Genomic DNA, 20941 nt, shown 5'->3' with positions numbered 1-20941 from the left:
TGAATATGATAATGAAGACCCCAATTTCATTTTTAGGCAACTTTTATTCTCTTGGGATAAATTCCTGAAGTAGATTTTAGAAATCACTTTTTTTTATACTGTCCTTTAAGCTGTAGCGTTTCTCAGTGTTCCCATCTTGGCATTTGGGACCAGATACTTCTTTGGAGGGAGGCTATCCTATGCATTGTAGGATGTTCAGCAGCACCCCAGGCCCCTATGCCCTAGATGCCAATGTATGTCCCCTCTCCCTTCCCCAGTTGTGACAACCTAAAATGTCTCCAAGCATTGCCAAATATTCCTTAGGTAGTACTATTGCACCCAGCTGAGAATGCCTGATCTGTTGTACCTAGGAAAATTTTCATAGGTGTTTCTGAGCTGTCTGTGGGTGAAGGCCATCTTGCTGAAAATTGACACTTCAGATCCAACACAAGAAGGAACATATTAGTTATAATCTTTTTTATGTAGTAGTAGGTACTTTTTCTCCATTAGGCAATATGGTAACAGTAATACTGAACATTTTCAAGCACTTATTATGAACCAGGAACTTTTGATATGACATGCGTATTCTCATTTCAACCTCTCTGCCCACTGTGGTACGGGCCGCTATTGGTGACATTTTCCAGATGAGAACACGGCTTAAGTGACATTAGTGGTTTAGCTGTCATGGAGCTAGTAATGTTAGATCAGGATTCCACCTTTGAGTCTGACCAGAGTCATGTTCTTAACCGCTGGGCTCAGCTCTCTACTGTATTACTCTAAAAGGAAGGAGTTTATTTTTATGTTTAAATCTGGTAGAAATTTGTTTAAAGGATTTTTCTCTCCAAAGTTTGGGATAAAAATTTGAATGCCTATATTTCAGAGTAATCCAGTTTAGCTCATAACACTTCATAAATTTAAAAGCCACCAATCCAAAATATTTTCTAATTTGAAGCATGTTAAAGTACCTCTTACCCAATATAATTAGAATTAGTAATTGAAAATACCTGTTAAATAGGAAATCTTTAAAAAGTGTACATATTCAAAATATTTTCATTAAAATATATAAAAGTATATTTGCCAAACTCTTGAGTCCAAGGGATTTTCTTTGACAGCTATTCTACTATTTTGACGTCTATGTTTGTATTAATAGTATAAACCACAAGAGCACAAACACAGACACTGTCAAAGCAATCTGAATATTATAAAATCTTAGGTTTCATATTTTTTTTTCTCACTTTTTATAGCCATCTCACCCACATCTAATCCAAAAGCTTTTTTTTTTTTAGTGACTTGTCTTTATTAAGTCTTTCCAAGACCTTCAACTTAGTTTTTAGTAGGAATGAGATTTATTTTTTGTGCTCATATTCCATAAGCTTTCATAATATTTAATTAAATTTCATAATTACAGTAACAAGTCAACTGGCATAAACAGGTTTGGAAGACACAGCAGACTCTTTGTCCAGCTAGTGGGAGCAGAAATCCCATGTGTGTGGTGCTATGGATTGCTTGCTAGTGCCATTGGGTATTCATCATCGTGGTTTACAGAGGAAGCCCGGGGCAATATTTAATCCAGGAGGTTGGCTCAGTGAAAGGCAGTTACATAGAATGCCTGCTGTATTTTCTTGGGCCACACAACTTAGAACTTACAACCCAAACAGGTCATTTGTCACAATATGATAATATACAGCAAATTTTGACTATGGGTAACATCATTTGAAGCTGATATTAAACCCCCTAAAGTATAACTGTATATTAAAATATTTAATATCTATACATTTATCACTGTATAAAATATAGTTAAGTAATTATCTTATAATTTTTATATACAAATTGATTCACTGCAGTTAGTGCACTAACTCATTTTTTCTAATCAGAACCTTAAAGTGAGTCAGCCCTTTTGCAGAAGTACATCAATGCCAGGTGTAATTTATCTCCCAGCAGCAGGGTATAGGCTCTTGGCCTGGTTCTCACTCTAACCTCTTTGTCACCCCATATTTTCCATTCTTCTGTTTAATGCATTTCTGACTTCATTGTGGCTAAGTCTCTAGGGAAAACAGTATACTGTCAACATTATATGTAAATTTTAATTGTGTTTGGCTGATGTTTTTATAAACATCATTATTTTGAAAATTTGGTCTGTAGAAGATATTTGGCTTCAACATGTAAGCCCAGACCATTGCAGCAAAGATCCCGGACCAGCAGAGGAATCCCACTGTTTACACTTATTAAAATAAGCAAAACACTGTCATTGTTCTTTTTTCCGGTCCTTTTTCCTGCCCACTTCTCGTTGCTCTTTTGTAGTGTGTGTGATGTGTCTGCTGAGCCTCAGCGTGGAGTAAACGATACTAATAATACAGCTAACATTTATTGTGTTATTACTTTGTACTTTATGCAGACCTCCTCACTTAGTGCTCATAGGATCCCAAATGAAGCTGTCAGTCAGATAAGTCCAAGTGATGCAACCTGAGCCTTCCTAGAGAGGCACCAACCAGGCAGTGGGAGAGCATTAAAGTTAATCTAGTCCTCTCCCTTGGAGTACATTTATGTTTTGTATTTCTCATTTATGTACATAGTCCCCATGATCTAAGTACCAAGGAAATTTGCAAGTGGAAAATACTAAGTTATAGAATAATTGTTACCTGTAGCCGACATGGCTGATTGAGGAGACCTTTTCCTAGCCGTTACTCACTTCCTTTGCTGTTCCCATACAGAATTTTTTCGTTTGCACTGACTACACAATTGTCTGTGAGGCATGACCTTCCTGAATCCCATTCAGAGAAATGCATCAATAGAAAAGAGAGGAGCCCAGGGGTTGCCTTGGCTGTGGTGTTTGTTGCTCCATTGATCGAAGTGTTGATAGGGTATCTGATGTTGGTGGGGTGTCACTCTCAAAGTCAAGTTTGTGAAGAAGCTCTGGTAGGGAAGGCCCCTCCCTGCTGCCCAGCGGCCAGGAGAAACTGCCATTATCTGGGGCGAAGCTCATTTAAGAATATCTTCCCACTCCCGAAAAGATGGAAAACTGATGTTTGTGCACCCGATTATTCTTCTGGTAACTTTAAATCACCAGATTTGACTGTTTTTATTTGTTCACCTTCCTCCTACACCTCTACCTCTCCCTACCCCACCTCATCCCCATGTTTTGGAGCACACAGCCACACAAATGAAGTTTAGCAATATGTTGGGCCCCAGGATTAACCAGTTTGAGGACACCAGCAACTTGTATTTCAGCTCCTATTGTAACGTCCAGTTTTCTTTATTTATGTCCCAACCTCTTGTAATCATTTCTTTAGAATATGTGCACTTAACTTAATCTGTACTTGAAGTGACAGCTTTAGCACTCTGATGTACTCTTAATTTTGTTCTCAGAAGCTATGCTTCAAATTCCAGTTTGTTAACAAGTAGCTATTATATGTTTTAGTGGAGTATTGTATGGTACTGATAGAACATCAGGGACACTATTCAGCTAAGCTTATTTGTAAAAATCTTGCTTATTTTGTTCTTTTTCTTTTTTTAATCCAATGAGTATAGCAACATTAGCCTTGAAGAAACTTGAAGATGTCCTCTAATTTAGTTTTTAAAAGATAATTCTTTTTTTTTTAACTGTTGAGACTATTACAGATGACCTCCATATCTTCCCCCCTTTGTTTTCCTCCCGTCCCCAGTCTCCCTCCCCCTCCTCCTAGGCCTTCACCACATTATTGTCTGTGTCTGTGGGTTATGCATATATGCATATATGTTCTTTAGCTAATCTCTTCCAGTTCCACCTACTTCTTTCCCCTCTGAGATGTCAGTCTGTTCCAGGTATTTAATGCCTTTGGATCCATTTATTTCGTCAGTTTGTTTTGTTTATTAGATCCCACATATAAGTGAGATCATGTGATATTTGTCTTTCTCTGCCTGGTTTATTTCAGTTAGCTGAATAATTTCCATGTCCATCCACACTGTTGCAAAGGGTTAAGAGTTCCTTCTTTTTTACAGCTGCATGGTATTCCATTGTGTAAATGAATCACAGCTTTTTTATCCACTTGTCTACTAATGAGCATTTAGGCTGTTTCCAGATCTTGGCTATTGTAAATAACACTGCTGTGGACCTAAGGGTGCATGTATTCTTTCTGGTTGGATAAAGGTAGTTTTTGATATGAACAGTGTTATATTTCAAATCAATCAAGTCAACAAGTCTGTTCTACTGAACCACAGTGTACTCTGTGCTCTTGAACATAAATATTAATTTCTGCCAAAATTAATATGGAAAGGTTTATATCTGTATACTTGATTGTTTTAATGTCTTTTATTTTTTGAATTTGTGCACCAGTGAGGTTCCTCCGCCTGGATTGTGGGATCGGGCCCAAACTGGCTATCTGACACCCCCTGAGGGGTCCTGATTGCAAGAGGGCACAGGCCAAACCGAAGGGTCCCATCAGTGCATGATCGGGGCTGGGGAGAGATGTGGGAGGTTGGCCAGCCAGGGAGAAACTGAGGGAGGACTTCAGGACGTGTCCAGACCATCTTGTTTAGTCCCAATTGGCTGGATCCCAGCAGTAAGCTAACCTACCACTCAGAGAGTCTGTCCCCTGGTGGTCAGTGCACATCATAGTGACTGGTTGACCAGTCAACTGTCTGCCTACTGGTGTCATAGGGAGTGATTGAACATCTTTAGCATATCATTAGCATATTGCTCTTTGATTGGTTGAATAGCCTATTGGACACATAGCATATTAAGCTTTTATTATATAGGATTGTGATCACATAAACTATGTGTGATTTGTTTAAAGGGAGCTCTCTAATTATGTAGTCCTCCTCAGGGGGATTTGAAGCACTAACTAACTGAGAAACCAGCCGAGGAATGTTCTGCTGCTGACTTTTTACCTGCTCCTGGCTTCTAGCAGCAAGGAGGCCATTAGTTATAAAAGTTGACATGTTTACTCCTTGGAAGACAAACATCCTGTCCTTTCTTGGGTGTGATCTCCTGAGTCCCAGCACTGCTTGTCTAAACCCTGACCTCTAAGCATTCAGGCTCTGTGTTACCAATGTCATATCAGTCCAGAGGTTTGTGGAAGTCGGGGAAAAGGACATGTGCTTTGACTGCTCCTCTGGCCCAGCACAGGAGCGTTTTAGGATGAGTTGTTCTCCATCTTCTCTTACCTCACAAGCTCCTGCCGCTCCTGGGCTCGTGATGCCTGTGTGACCCCCTTCCTCCCTAAGGTGCAGGTGCTCTCTCACCTCTGAGCCACCCTGTGCCCCTTGTTTCTGCACAATGCTTTCCATGACACCCTGGTTCATAACCAGTCTAGGCCCTGCCTGAAGGCTAGGACCACAGCTTAGGCGGGCCCACGTTTGATCCGCAGTGAGTGAATGTTGGGTGCTGATGGGAAGTATAAGACTTACTGAATTGACGAGCCAATGTATCTTGCGTTTATAGCATCAGGTAGAGGCAATCAGGGCTCTCTGTGTATATGACCTTGTGTTCTGTGCCAGACACTGAATTAATATGTTGTAGTTTCTTTTCCTCTCTTTTCAGGAAATGAGACCACAAGTCTGTGTGTGGTCACAGTGGTTTTATGGAAATTAACCAAGACCACCAATTGATCCCACAGACCCAAAACACCACTATAGAGACTGATTTTTTCTATTGTAAACTTTATTAGACAAAACTGATAGATGCTAAAATCAGTGGGTGACAGTTTGAGGAGAAACAGGAGGAAAAGCAGGATTTGCATAAACTCAAAAGATCTCCCCAAAGATATTTGTAAATAAGGAGAAAGATAGTAAGGTCATGATAAGGACACCTGTCAGACGTCACCTGAACCAAGTGAATTGAGGTCTATGTCACGGACTCCGTGAAATGATGAACTGAAAGGTTATGTTATTTCAGTAGTTCTCTTGCCCAAAATGCATACATAACCTTAGGCCAATCAGGTGAAATCACCAAGCCCAAATAGAGTAATAAAATATTTTCAAAGTTATCAAAGTCTTGAAAGACAAGTACTGATTGAAAAACGATTACAGACTGTAGGGGTCTAAAGAGAAGTAACAATGAAGGGCAACATGGGATCCCGAAAGGGATTTTGAAGTCCAAAAAATACAGTGGAAAAACTGGTGAAATTTGAGTCTGTTCCCTTTTTTTTTTTTTAATATATCTTATTGATTTTTTTTTACAGGGAGGAAGAGAGAGAGAGAGAAACATCAATGAGAATCATCAATCAGCTGCCTCTTGCACACCCCCTACTAGGGATGTGCCTGCAACCAAGGTACATGCCCTTGACTGGAATCGAAGCTGGGACCTTTCAGTCCGCAGGCCAACACTCTATCCACTGAGCCAAACCAGTTTTGGCTGAGTCAGTTCTTTAGTTAATGGGATTGTACCAATGTTAATTTCCTGGTTATGATTAATGATGATTGTAAGATGTGTAGTTACACAAGATCCACTGGGGGACACTGGGTTAGGAAGATGTGGAGATGCCATGTACTTTTGCAATTTTTCTGTAAGTCTAAAAGCGGTCAAGATAAAAGCAAAAAACCCTTTAGGTAGTCAATAACAGTGGTTAACACATGAGCTGTCCATGTGAAAATGGCAATGCTTTCCCAACATCCTGTGTCAACGTGCATAAAGTTACAGCCGTGCTTACTGATGCCCATATTTCAAAGAATTTTCGTGCTGATTTGTAATCTAAAACAGCAGTCACCAACTGATGGTTCTCGGACCACTTGTGGTCCGTAAGGTCCGAAAGGTTGGCAACCGCTGGTTTAAGGAAACGTTTGGAGCAGTGGTCACCAACTGGTGGTCCGTGAGATCTGAAAGGTTGGAGACCACTGGTCTAAAGGAAATAAGGGCCCTTTCTATCTGTTATTTTAGTACAGATGATAACTCATAATAGAGCTTGTCACCTCTTTCTCAAATGCATACCTCATTATAACTTTAGACACAGTGAGCCCCCCACATCCTGAGTAAGCCCAAAAATACTGACTTTATTGTATCAACTAATTTCCTAGTCTTCTCATGGAGCCTCCTCTTCTCATGGGGAGGCCATTCGTCTGAGCTTCAGCTGGATGAAAGGAAAAATCTTCCCAACTGAATCCAAGTCAAGTAGAAACATTTGATGATGTAAAACCATCAGTAGAAGCAATCTCTTAATTCATATAGACAGTTGGTCATCAAGAATATAGACTATGCATGGTCCTTGCACTCATAACTTCTGCTTTGGATTTCTGCCAGTCTCTGAGGGGCTCCTTCCAAATCCTTCAAAGGCATTTAAAAAATATATATACATTTTATTGATTTTTTACAGAGAGGAAGGGAGAGAGTTAGAAACGTTGATGAGAGAGAAACATCGACCAGCCACCTCTTGCATACCCCCTACCGGGGATGTGCCCACAGACAATGCCTGGAATAGAAGCTTGGGGACCTTTCAGTTAGCAGACTGATGCTCTACCACTGAGCCAAACCGGTTTTGGCCTTCAAAGGCATTTTATATAGGAAGATTTCTTGCTGCTGCATATCCCTGGTAAGGGGCAACAAAGAAATTGAGATAGAAGCAGGTATCTCATTGAAATTGCTTTCATTTGCAATTAAATGGTATGAACTTTACACAAGTTCTTAAGAAACCTGAGACCAGAAAGCTTAAATGATGTTTAAGACTATAGTTTTAACATTTTCTTGCCTGCTTTGAATATTTACAATTTTTATTTTTGAATATTTATTATCAGCCCAAAATGTTTTTCTTTCATCACTAGTGAGATTGAATTTTAAAAAAATATCATTATTTGCTATTTGTTTAGATTGATAATGGCCAATAAAAATATTTCATTTGATTCTGTTTTTTTAATTTATTTTTTCTTTGTTTCAAATAAAGTTTCCTTTGTACTTTAAAAAAATTTATTTATTTTTTACAGACAGGAAAGGGGAGGGATAGAGAGTTAGAAACATAAATGAGAGAAAAACATAGATCAGCTGCCTCCTGCATACACCCCCCTACTGGGGATGTGCCCGCAACCAAGGTATATATGCCCTTAACTGGAATCGAACCTGGGACTCTTCAGTCCACAAGCAAATGCTCTATCCACTGAGCTAAACCAGTCAGGGCTCTTTATACCTTTTCTTAAATCACTTTGATACAATTTATTAATGTCAACGTAACTTCATATTAAAGCCTACCTTTTATTGGCAAGTTAGGGAATCATTAGGGTCTGTTTAGTCACGTGCAGATTTAAGCGCCACTATTTCGTGTAATTTTGGCAAACAGACCACCTTTTTTTTCATTTTAAAATTTTTATATTTCAATTATAGTTGACATTCAATATTATTTTATGACAGTTTCAGGTATACAGCATAAGTGGTTAGACATTTATATAATTTATGAAGTGGTTCTCCCCCAGTAAGTCTAGTAACCACCTGGTACCATACATAGTTATTACAATATTATTGACTATATTTCCTGTGCTGTACTTTATATCCCCATGACTATTTTGTAACTATGTCTTAATCTCTTTCCCTTTGTCACCCAGCTCCCCAAGTCCCACAAGCCCTCTCCCATCTGGCAACCATCAATTTGTTCTCTATATCTATGAATCCGTGACAGACCACCCTACTTTTTAAGTTACTTATGGAAAGAAGAATTGGGATCTCAGAGTACTGTGCACTTTATAATGTGGACAATTACTCTTGTGTAATATTAATTATAAGCTTAGGGGAGTGCTTTGGGACAGAATCCTGGCAGGTGGCCAGTCCTGTGTAAATGTCCAGCCATTTCTCTGACCTGCTTTTGATTATGAGACAAAGTCTTAGGCTATTTAGTTCTCACGGAACCTCCACCCTTATAATTATTAATAGGATGAGCCCTTTGAGGGCCAGAGATGGAGGCTCTGGGTGGAGTGCTTCTCTGAAAGTGCCATTCTTTAACTGTTGGACTCTCAGTGCCCGCACCTTAGCAAATCTTTGTTTCATTTGAGTAGCGGAATGTGCTGCTGCTGCTGCCTTTTCCTTCTAATTCTCTTGGCTTTTGGACCTGCCATACATAGTAAGATGTAAGTTGCATGAAAATAAAACAGTTGAACAACTTGAACCCAATAGGCAAAGCTAAGTAGCTTTATAGAAGCATGTGTTAGTATTTCATCCAAATTCTCTATCTCATGAAAATATTGAGCTAAAGACTATTGAGAGTCGAAGTTTATGTTGTTGATTGTACTGACAGTGGCATACTTGTAGCCTACCAAGCAGACTATTTTAAGAAAAAATAGTTTAAAATGGCGAAATGATTTTAATTCTAGCTAGTAAAGTTAAGTGTTTTATTCTTTACTAGTATCTTTAGTGTCCTCCTTCTTTGGTGACTGAAGATGCCCTTTATAGAGAAAAGGAGCTTTCATCTTTCCTTCTGCATGGTCCATTAGGGTAACTAAGATTAGAATCTTCCTGTGATTTTAACATCTATTGTTATATCATAACACATTAGAGGCCTGGTGCACCGATTCATGCATCGGTGAGGTCCCGTGACCTGGCATGCAGGTATTGGGCTGAAACGGCTCAGTGACATCCCCCGAGAATTCCCAGATTGTAAGAGGGTGGTTCTCAGGTAATACATCCCGGAATTGGGCTCCCTCTTCTCTGGTTTCTGGTGCGTCACCAATGAACCTCAGCTACCAAGTCACTGCAGCTCAGCAGCTCCTATGTTGAGTGTCTGCCCCCTGGGGTCAGTGCATGTCATAGCTACCGGTTAATGGTTGGACCGTAGCTTAGGCTTTTACTATTATATACTGTTATATAGATTGCTATATTATAACACACACCTAAGTAAATAAGTGCTTTCTAAAAATGGTTAGTGCCAGTCCACAGTCCACCAGTCGTGTATGAATGAATGTATTATGCCCCTACCAAGGACTGTTTTGGGCCTCTGAGATGTGGTCACTAATTTTAATAGGTGCAAGATAGAGACTGTTATTTGCTTTCCATTTCTTTGATTTGTGTTCCTCTGTTTGTTTTTCCTATTTAAAGTTCTAAGTTAATAATTCTAAAGAAATATTTGAGCCATGAATTATAACTTTACATGTCTTATATAAAGTAAGAATGTATTTTTGCTCATAGTTACACACAGTCCAGATTATGCTGGTATTCCTAAGGAAATGTACAACTGATATTAATATGAAGTCTGCAAATATCATTAAAAAAATAATACAAGTGATCAGGACTCACTGGTTGAAGCCCTACAACTCTTGTGATCTTTTTCTTTCTTTCTTTCTTTACTTTTTTACAATGAAAATAAAATGCCAGACTTCACTTCTTTTGTCTTTTGCCCACATACTTATCTGTGGGTCAGAGCCCCATGTGATGTGAAGTGTGCTTGATCTAATTACTTGGTGCTTTGAACTATTTACTATTTTTCCACTCTAAGAATGTGGAATTATTATTTGTTAAGAATATAGCCATTTATGTGGAAAATTGTAGGGATGGCAGAACTGATCATTGGCACTCTTTGTACTATCCTTGTTAAACCCAAGAACCAGAAGTAATAAGAATACCTCAGGCAAAACATTTGTTTAAGTGTTAAACGTGAAAAATAAAGGCAGGGGGGAAGTCACCCATATATAGAAAAAACATTATCTCTCCCATTATAGACAGTGAATTCTTGGCTCAATAGCACATCAAGGAATAAAGCTTTATGTATGATCTGGCTAGTTAATCCCTTTAGATACCAAATTTTATTTATAATATAATTTTGGAAAGTTGGGAAGATGATGTTCTGTATAATGGCTAAGAAAATGAACTTTGGAATCAGTAGTTCAAATAATGTGTTTGGACTTTGGCACTGCTGTTTACTAGCTGTGGCTGGGAAGTGGCTTGCTCTTTCTAAATCATAGTTTCCATATCTATAAAAACAAAGGAAATGCTGTATTTCCATGGTTTGATGTGAATATTGGAGTGCTTGGCAAAGGGCCTCACTTTGCTGCATTGTATTTAATATAGTGATTTCAGTATTGGTTTGAGGCATTCCAGTATGCTGGCACTAAAATCTCATTATTTTTGGTCATATAATAATGTAATACCTGCATTTCAAGTCATCCATTAGCAGATTTACCCACCCTACCGTCCAGTTCCTCTTCCCTTCCTCTGGCTTTCATCCTTCCGAATTCTCTCATCCAGGGCTCCCAGCCTTTGTTTATACTCATAGACTGCGACTCCCCTCTCCGGGTTCCTTCTCTTCCCCTTCCATAAAGACAGAGCTGATTGTGGGTCTGGCTGAAGAGCCCTCTGCCGTTGGTGGATAGCTTCATTAGTGAAGGAAGGAGGTAAATGGCTGGTAGGAATAAATGGAAAACGCTGCAGGTAAGAAGTGCTGCCTAAAGGCTGTGGTCCGAGGGAAGGGGCTGCAGGCCAGTGACATCGAGGGACAGGCCAGGAGGACCAGACTGAGGGCATCTCTTAAAAGGATGGTGCTTAAGTTAAAGAAAAAAAAAATCTGAGTCATTTGTCTTGAGATCAAAGTTTAAGGACTTGAAAATTCAATCTAAGGTGACTTGCTGAACCAGACTCCTCTGCCACCGCATTAGGATTTTGAATGAAATAAAGTGTTTGTGTGGAAAAGGTTTTCCCCTACAACTCTATACATTTTAGGAGCATACAGTGGGCAAAAATAAAACAAGGGTTACTGCAAGAATAAATCTTACTCAAGTTGAAAGACTTTTTGAATAAGCAGAGTCCAATCATGATAGTAGTGAATTTAACACAGGAAACCAGTCCAGAATCTTCTTCTACATCAATGAAACTGAAGTAGTTGAAGACCAATGGAAATGCTTTTTGAGTAAAATAGCTAGAGCTCACTTTTAGTAGGAAAAAAAAAAGGATGTTTCTGCACAAGCACAAATAAGTTTTGAAAGCTCTTCCCAGAGTTATCAAACCAGAGATGAGTGTGTTTAAAGATAAAGTCTGAAGAAAGTGTTAGAAAGTTAGTGTATAATTATCTCATCACCATCCCCAACTCAGAAATGTACTTCCTAAGCAGCTTGGAAAATTGCACACAAAAAAGTCAGTGTTGATGAGGACACACACAAAAAAAACCCATTTAAATGATCTTTAATTTTTTTTTAATTAACATTTGTCATTTTTATGTAGGGTTTAGTTTCGTTTTAAAATAACACTTATTTTATCTGATAATTTATACTAAGTTGATTGAGTTTAATATTTATATATTTATAAATTTACATTTTTGTTGTAACATTTCTAAATTTTTGTATTTGAAATGTATTAAATATTTGGTTTCACTGGTTTGTATTTCTATGAATTTTAACATTTTGAAATAAAGTATTAGTTTTAATATACCAAGGAAACACTTTCGTTGTGCTCAAGTATTCAATCACTCTTTTAGAGGATGTCAGATTAGTAGTAATAGTTCAGATTAGACATGGAGGATGAGAAGGCTTGGTCAAATAAAGAGTTGTTGTGGGAAGAATGTTTCGGTAGAATATTTGGGGTGAGAAAGGGCAGAGCAAGTTTGAACAACTGAGAGAAGTTTCGTGTCAGAGATCCTCAGGTCAGAAGGATGACGGAAAGTTCTGGGTTGAAATGAGTGGTGGGCTGGTGACAGGTTGGGAGTCTTTGGGAAGCCATGAAAGTATGCGAGGGCCCTTGGGAAAGCTCGGGAAGGATTTTAAACTTAATGGTGATATTTGCATAATATAATGGACATATGGCTGCTGTGTAAACAAATTGGATAAAAGCAAACCAGTTAGAAGACTTACAAACATATAGGCATATGGTGATGGGGAAGTCACTGGCCAAGGGATGGAGACAAAATAGATTTAAGAGCGCTTGTAGGAGCTACAGTTTGCAGGTATGACAGAGAATCTGGCCCGAGCAACGAGGTGAATGTGGTAGCAGTCGGTAAAAATCAGGCTGCAGTGAGAGCTTCGTAGGTTTGGTGCAAGGTGATGGGTTCACTTTTGCAAATGTCCGTAGGACAGACAAATAGAGTTCCACTAGGTAGAGGTAAAGATTGAGGGCTCAGAGAAGTCTGGAGTGAGCATGTAGACTTTTGACCATAAGCAGCATCGAGATGGCAGTTGAATTGCTGAGAGTGGATGGAGTATTCAGGATGGTAAGAGGAAGGGAAACTGAGTGATGGCCAGAGTGATAGAAGGAAAATCAGGAGAGAGTGCTGTCACAGAAGCCAGGAAGAGTGCTTCTAGAAAAAAAAAAAATAAATAAAAATGATCCACTGTGGCAGATGTTAGGGAGAGTTTGAGACCAACCTATCCATTTGTTTTTAACTTTAAGGCTATCATTGGTTACTTCAGGTGGATGTCAGCTTACAGTAATTCTAAGGTGAGGAATCAGGCAGCCCTTTCAAGAATTCCTGAAGGGGGATAAGGTGTTGTCGGTGTGTTATAATTAAAGATGAAGAAGACTTGAGCTTGATCAAGTGATGATGGAAATCAGTAAATAGAGAGGGAGAAGTCAAAGATCAAAGGAGGGTAGTTAAGGCATCAGAGCCCCTGGGAAGGCGGACTGTGTGGAGGCCAGCATTTAGGCTGAGATTGAGTTCTGGGTTGTAAAGAGAAGGAAGCAAAGGTCTGGAATGGATCCAGGTAAGTTGGCAAGTGTGATGGAAAATGAAGACATTTGCTTCTAAAGGGGCTTCCTTGTTTTCTCTGTGACTTAGTAGACAGCATTATCATTGGCTGGGATTGAGGAGAAAGCAGGTGCGGGAAGGTGGAAGGAGAACAGAGAGTGTTTGAAATATCTGCTCTGGAGAAGGGGAGCTGGGCAGGGACAGCTTGGGAATGAGTTGAAGTTGATGAAGAAGAATTGACTGTGGCCTGAGATACATGTTTATGAATTTCTCCACAGTGGAGAGCAGCAGTCTCACCTGCCTTTCCTGAGATGTGTTGGGTGTGATTAAGGAGTTCCTAGAGAGTTGGGTTTCAGATGAATCCCTGACATGCAGGAAGCAGAATGTTATGGATGAGTCTCACACTCATCTTGATCCCTCCACTGTCGTTCTGTGCTGCAGTATTAAATTATCTTCTTTGCCTGGCCAGTGTGGCTCAGTGGTTGAGCGTTCCTCCATGAGCCAAGAAGTCGCTGGATTGATTCCTGGTCAGGACACATGCCCAGGTTGAGGGCTCAATTCCCAGTAGGGATGTGTGGGAGAGGCAGCCGATGGATGATTCTCTATCATCATTGATGTTTCTCTCTTTCCCTCCCTCCTCTTCTCGTTCTCTCTCTCAAATCAATAAAAACTTTTTCAATTACCTTCTGAAGTTACTGGAATGTGTTAAGCTCTTGCTCCTTCAGAGAATGGCCCTGGATTGATGTCTGTTTTTCTTTAAGTTCTTGCCTGCTTTTTTATACTATTTCAGCCTTCTCCCTTTCTGTTTTCTTCCTTGTTGTCAGTTGTTCTATCACATTGCTGTCTGCATGCAGGTCTGTATCAGCCTACACTCTGGACTTCGTCAGCATCTGGAATTATCACACCTCTGGCTTAGGAAGAACAGACAGCCACGCTTATTAAAATGATGTGCAAAGTTAAGAGTAAATCACCTCTGAGTGTGATTCTCACAGCTGTGCTTTGAGGGTGTACCTGAGCGTTTGTACATATATTTTGTGACATTTATTGGTTTGTTTCTCAGTTGTATGTGAGATGTTTGTTGCCTGTATTTCCACGTGCTTTTCTTTTTGAATCTCCATAGATTATGATAATCTTCTTAGAGAGCCCTCAGTATTTATGATTATATCTTTTATAGTTGATCTTTAGTACTTGCAAAGTATTTTCATATGTATTACCTAAATTTTAAAACTACAGATTCAGTATTTTATGCTGTAATTTCTAATTCTCATGGATTTTTTATGGGAATAGCGTGTCTTTTCAAATGTTGTGCTTTTTGTATGAGAATAACATACCATATCGTAACTCAGTCATACAGTCATGTCACATGTAAATTATACAGAATGGTATAAAGTAAATGTTTTAGAAGTTTGAAAAATGGGTTATTTACTCTAGCTTTTCATATATTTCTGTGTTTTATGAACTTCCTCATCTGTGAACATCTCATGTATGTATCAATTTAAAAACAAAAGAAGTGTATGCACACATACACAGGTGCATAGTAAAAAATCCCTCTTCAAAATTATCTGTAAATTAATTCAATTTTGTTCCTGTCAGGAGGAAGGTAAATCAGTCTTAAGGAGACTCCCCTTAACCCCCAAGGTTCTGTTAACATTTGGGGTCTTGAAGAGAATTCTCTGAATCCTATTAAGTCACTGGCCACCCAGGTTACCTAGGAGAGGCCCATTGTCCCAGACCACACCATGCCCTCCGGTCCAGTGGCCTTGTGGGATGCTTTTGTGCTCACTATAGGAAGAAGCCATTGGTGAGCCAGCATTCTGGGACGGAGCTCTTTTCTCTGAGTCCCTTTGCCATCGTCCCTGGGCTCCCTGGGACCAGAGTGCTGCTCCATGATGCATAGACCTTCTTGCTCCAATCCAAAGAAATGTTTTTTTCAATCTTGGGGAAATCCCTCTGTCTTCAAACTCTATTTTCAATAGATTTGGGGTATTTTTTGTTTTGTTTTTAAAGAAAAGCTAAATATCTCAGACACAAACTTACCCTATTTAAATGGTAGAATGTAGGGAGAAAAAGCAAAGAAACTCAACAGGCCACCTCTCTTCAGTGTTACCTGTTCTAAAACTTAGCTGTGTAGCCAAGGCCTTGTTTTTATAACACATCGAAGAATATTGATGTTTGTTCAATGTGTTTGCATTTTATTGATATAAAGTAATTTGAGTGATCTAAATGTCCAGCAGAACATCGCATTTTAATTTTGTTTTGTCTTATTTTACTTAAGAACACTGGAACTATTTTGGGGCTGATGAGAATCTTGGTCCAGTGGCTGTGAGCATTCGAAGGGAAAAACCAGAAGAAATGAAAGAAAATGGATCTCCTTATAACTACCGAATAATATTTAGAACGAGTGAGGTAAGTTGCAAATGAGAAAGGTGAGGCTTAATGGAAGCGAGAAAAAAGTATAGTGGTAGCTGTAGCAAAGCAATTAAATTTAATATCGCCTGATCACAAATGTCTCCGAAAGTCACAAAGCCCCCTTTCATTATTCTGGTGGCGATGGGAGTAGACAGAATGGTTTGAGCCAGAGCCTTTCTTTCCACTGAGCTCTGGAGAGATTCAATAAATGAATGGGAGTTTTGATTCAGAGAAAGATACGTCCATTGCGTGGGGCTCAAGAAATTGGAGCCCTCAGAATCCCAAATGGGATATCGCCTGTCCTGCTGGGGTAGCCACAAAATGCGGAGCCAGTGGAGGAGCTGGGGCGCTCACACATGGGAGCGCGTGACCTAGGGCTCAGCACACTCCTCCAAACGAATGCTTAGGTTACTTATGACTCAAGGGAGGGGAAAAGACTTTCTTCCTCCTACTTTCCCTTGGCCATCTTTTGGACCTATTCTCTGAGGCCTAGAGCATGGGCTGTTGGAACCAGAGGCTGTGTGGTGTGGGTGAAACAGGCCTTTGGAGCAATTTAGGAATCTAAGTACACATAATATGTCACTTTTTATTTTTTAATGAAATCCAGGTTCAAAGAAAGAAAAGGAAAAATAAACTAGCCAACAAAGCATTTCTTAAAAAGCCAACAACAAATTTGGGATTATGAAGTTCTGTCGTCTTTCTAAACATAAATTACTGTGCCAGCTATCCATTTATTACCTCCGAGCACTTAGGATCATTGTTACACACTAATGCCTAATACCCCCTTGAGGTATCTAGAAAATAATAGTTTTGAAACTACTTTAATGGGGCATTTGGCTTTACTGCTACTATTGAGTTTCAGAGGTTGGCCTCACTTAGTCATTGTTCCTAAGCTCAAACTCTGGGGAAATTAAAAATAAGATTTTTTTTTAAGGCATGACTTTAATATCTTAATGTGTATATATGGCAGCCAGATTGAAATGAAGATTAACATTCTCCAGTGTATTTTTCTCCACACCAAAGCTAACTATAAGCATGTAAATCCTTCTGTTGACATGAAAAACAGAGAACACACTGTGTTTTTGAAGTTGGTTGAAGGTAGTTGGTCATTTCCAGATTTCCACCAGATTTCTGTGAGCCTCAGCTTACACCCAAGTATTTTTTTCTCCTCCCCAGGCCACTCTGATTTAAGGCCTCTATCTTAATATTCCTTTTCTGCTTTAAACCCATTTAAATTTTTTCTTCTTGTCACTGCCCTATCATTCTTCAGGCCAGAAGTTGACGTTTTCTAAGTCAACACTCTCTCTGGAACCTGTCAGTGATTTCCATGAGTGTACCTGTCAGCTTGCCTGGCGGGCCCTGCCCACCTAGCCCCAGCCCCTCTCTCCAGGGTTACTCCTGTCCTACAGCAAGGTGACCCCTTAGTTGGGTGACCCACCATGACTCTTCCTTCCCACCTCTGTTCTTTCCTCTCGTGCCACCTTGGCCTGGAGTGCGACACCTGCACCTCCCTCCAGGTCCCTGGTCTCATAGTCTATCTTTTTCCTGCTGATCTATGAGAATGCATCAGGTCCCTTGCATCCATTTCCCTAGCTTTTGATTGAAACATCCAGGTCAAATGTTCATGGTTCAAAAAGCCATTTCCACTTGTTTTCATGTTCAGATTAATGCCTGGCTGATGACAACTCCATTATTCTGGTGGTTCAGGCCAGAAACCTGGACGCTGCACTTGACTCTTCTCTTTTCCTACATCCACCCCCACTCCCAAATCTTCTCCTCCCTCTTGACACCCCCAAGTATAAGCAGAATTTGTTCACTTTGTCTTCAAAATATGTCCAGGATTCAGCCACTTCTCCCATTCTTCTGCCTGGGTCTGGGCCAGGGCCAAGCCACCATCATCTTTCCCTGAGAACTGTCTTCCAGCTTTGGCCCAGCAGTGATCCTTTTGAAATGTAATCCAGATCTTGTCAATCCTCAACTCAGAATCCTGTACTGGTTTCTCATCTGCCTCTGAGTACAAGCAGGTCTCCTTTGTACCTAGGAGACAGGCACATCTGCTCAGGATCTCATGTCCAACTGCCCTCAGTAGTCTGTCCCGGCCACACGACCTCCTCCTCTTGGGCCGTCTCAGGGCGCCTCCGCCTTGGGTCTTGGATGCTCCCTGTTCGTCTGCGGTGTGATACTCTTCCCCAGGCATCCTGTTGGCCAGAGCTCTCTCATTTCCTTCTGGCCTTTGCTCATAAATCACAGGGAGCTTCATCTACAATTTCACATCCAATTCCAGGCTTTATTATTTCATGAATACTTACCACTATCTCACATATTGTTCTTATTTTTTTCTTTTTCGGTCTCAGTGAGGATGGAATTTTTATCTGAGTTGTTCATTACTACACACATAATGCCCAAAGTAGTACTTTTCTATCCCCCACATCCCTCCTCCTCCTCTTTCTTCCTCCTTTCCTCCCATCTCCCTCCCTTTCTCTTTTCCTTCTTTTCTGCCTTCCTTTATGCCTTCCTTCCCCTCTCTGATGTTTATTTGTCACTAGCTATTGTGTAATTGTTTCTATTATCCAATAAAAATAATCCTTAAATGTAGATTCATTGTAATTTCTTTATGAGACTCTTCACAGAAAGAAACTAACAAGAGTCCTTTGATAGAAATGCTCTAGATGTCAGTTTCAGGCCATAGCTCCTGACTTTGTGAGATAGGCATCTATATATATAAAATCCTAAGTGACCAGAACGGTGGGTCGCTATGATGCTCACTGCAGGGGGCAAGGCTGATCAACCAACCTCCTGTGGCTCCTCCCCTGGCAGGACCAGCCTGACCCCCACCATGCACAAATTTGTGCTCTAGGCCTCTAGTATGTAATAAAGTAAGACTTAGTTTTCATGCAGGGACTTCTCATGCTATTAATTTTTCATGTTAATAAATACATCAAGAAGAAAGAACATGATGCCATGGTCAGTGTGGCTCAGTTGGTTGAATGTTGTCCCATACATCAAAAAGGTTGCTGGTTCAATCCTTAGTGATGGCACAAACCTAGGTTGCGGTTCAATCCCCAGTTGGGGTATATATGGCAGGCAACCAATTGATGTTTTACACATCAATGTTTCTCTCTCTTTCTCTCCCTCTCCCTCTCACTCTCCCGCTCTCCCCCCTCTCTCCCTTCTCTCTTTCTCAAAACATCAATAAAACATAATAGAAAATTAATTATAAAAGAAAAAAGAACATGGTCATGCCAATCCAGTAGCTTTTAGTAAATAACATCAAGATAAGAGAAATACAAACAGATCTTTCTTTCATTTTAATAGAAAGCATCATTGCATAACATACATTTTAAAAAACTCACATGTAATTATAAGCATGACAGTGTGTTTATGAATAAAATATTATAGCATGTGCACGTTTTCAAGCCCAGGAACTTATGAGGATTCTCTCCTTTCCGGAGGTCATTAACAGAAGCGGTTCTCTCTTTCAGCTCATGACACTGAGAGGTTCGGTCCTGGAGGATGCCATACCCTCAACGGCAAAGCACTCGACAGCCCGGGGGCTGCCCCTGAAAGAAGTGCTGGAGCACGTGATCCCGGAGCTCAATGTCCAGTGCCTGCGGCTGGCCTTCAACACTCCCAAAGTCACAGAGCAGCTCATGAAGCTGGATGAACAAGGGGTGAGTGTGGCTTCCAGAGAACATTCTTCAGGCTCAGGTTTCTTTAGGCTTCCAGAGCATAGACCTCCATAGTTCTTTTTTTGACAGGGAAATCTGATGTCATTTATTGTGAAGGGTATTTTCTTTGCAGTTACTCATTTTCTTTTTCTTGGCTTTCTGAACTCTAAACATTTCTCATCTGATGAAATTCTCAATGTCAGCATTGATGGATATGATATTTGAACTCTGTTCAACTCTTGGTAATCTTCCACAAATGTGGTGGATTTTTTTAAGTACTCTAGGAATAAGTAGTAGCAATAAAGTAATAATAATAGCTAGCACTAATGAACCCACTCACCAGGTTCTATTTTAAGTAAATTAAATATGTTATCCCATTTATTCTCCCAACCCTATGAGAATGGTTTTAGAGATGAAGAATCTGAGGCACAGCGATTAAGTAGTAAGTCCAAGTTCACACAGTTAATAAGTTCAAAGCCTGTACTATTAACTGGTACAAGCATTATCTTAAAAGTTTAAAATGTTAAAGTCTATTAGTACACCCAACAAAGTATTTCAGCCAAGACTAAATATAAAACTTTAAAAAGGTGGGTTCTAATTACCATATTTTTCAGACCATAAGACGCACTTTTTTCCCCCCAGAAGTGGGGGGAAAAAGTCCCTGCGTCTTATGGTCCAAATATAGCCTACACATATACTTTAAAAAAAAAGTTTTTTTACTTGCCTGGCTCTGTGTGGTCTCTGTGTGCTTGCCTGGCTTTAAAATGGTTCTAAATGCTGCTGTTTACTTTACAGGGTTGATTACATGTGTTTATGACTGTGATGTTGGGTTTTAATGCACATAAAATATTTTAGGACACTATTTGTTTCAGAATCTTTTTTTCTTCATTTCCCTTCTCTAAAAACTGGTGCGTCTTATGGTCCAAAAAATACGGTAGTAACAAAATGAAAATACTCAATATTTTCTCACTTCTGTATTTCCTATCCTTAATGTGGAGACCATTTGGTCAAAATACAAATGCCATTTTATGAACAAATTTTGATGGTATATCCATAATTAATAAAAATTTCCATTCTATTAAAATGAAGTTCAGAAAAATTAGTTTCAAGGTATATTTATTCTTTTAATTGAGCCAATAGGACTATATCATGGTCCAATAGTTGGATTTAACTTTTCTAATCACTGTTGTCTAGTCATTTCATTTGTCATAAAGATAATGTCTATCCCATATATTTATTTCAAATAGGCTGTGAGCATTGATATTTATAACATGTAAATATGAAGCAGTTTGAATGCTTCAGATGACTACTGATGCATAAACTTAGTAT

The 20941-nt window shown here is 39.6% G+C and overlaps 1 protein-coding gene across 26 annotated transcripts in view; it reads left to right on the top strand.

Annotated features, from left to right (window-relative positions):
- SIPA1L1 (signal induced proliferation associated 1 like 1) overlaps positions 1-20941 on the top strand; it is a 385638-nt gene that overhangs the window by 256919 nt on the left and 107778 nt on the right. For all 26 annotated transcript variants that reach the window (XM_045579110.1, XM_045579114.1, XM_045579079.1 and 23 more), the window contains 2 exons: positions 15811-15941; positions 19427-19615. In XM_045579110.1, coding sequence (XP_045435066.1) covers positions 15811-15941; positions 19427-19615 — 320 coding nt within the window. The remainder of the gene's footprint in view (positions 1-15810; positions 15942-19426; positions 19616-20941) is intronic.

The sequence above is a fragment of the Pipistrellus kuhlii genome, unplaced genomic scaffold (assembly GCF_014108245.1).
Source record: "Pipistrellus kuhlii isolate mPipKuh1 unplaced genomic scaffold, mPipKuh1.p scaffold_m20_p_1, whole genome shotgun sequence".
NCBI lineage: Eukaryota > Metazoa > Chordata > Mammalia > Chiroptera > Vespertilionidae > Pipistrellus > Pipistrellus kuhlii.
This window is presented reverse-complemented; position numbering and strand designations above follow the sequence as displayed.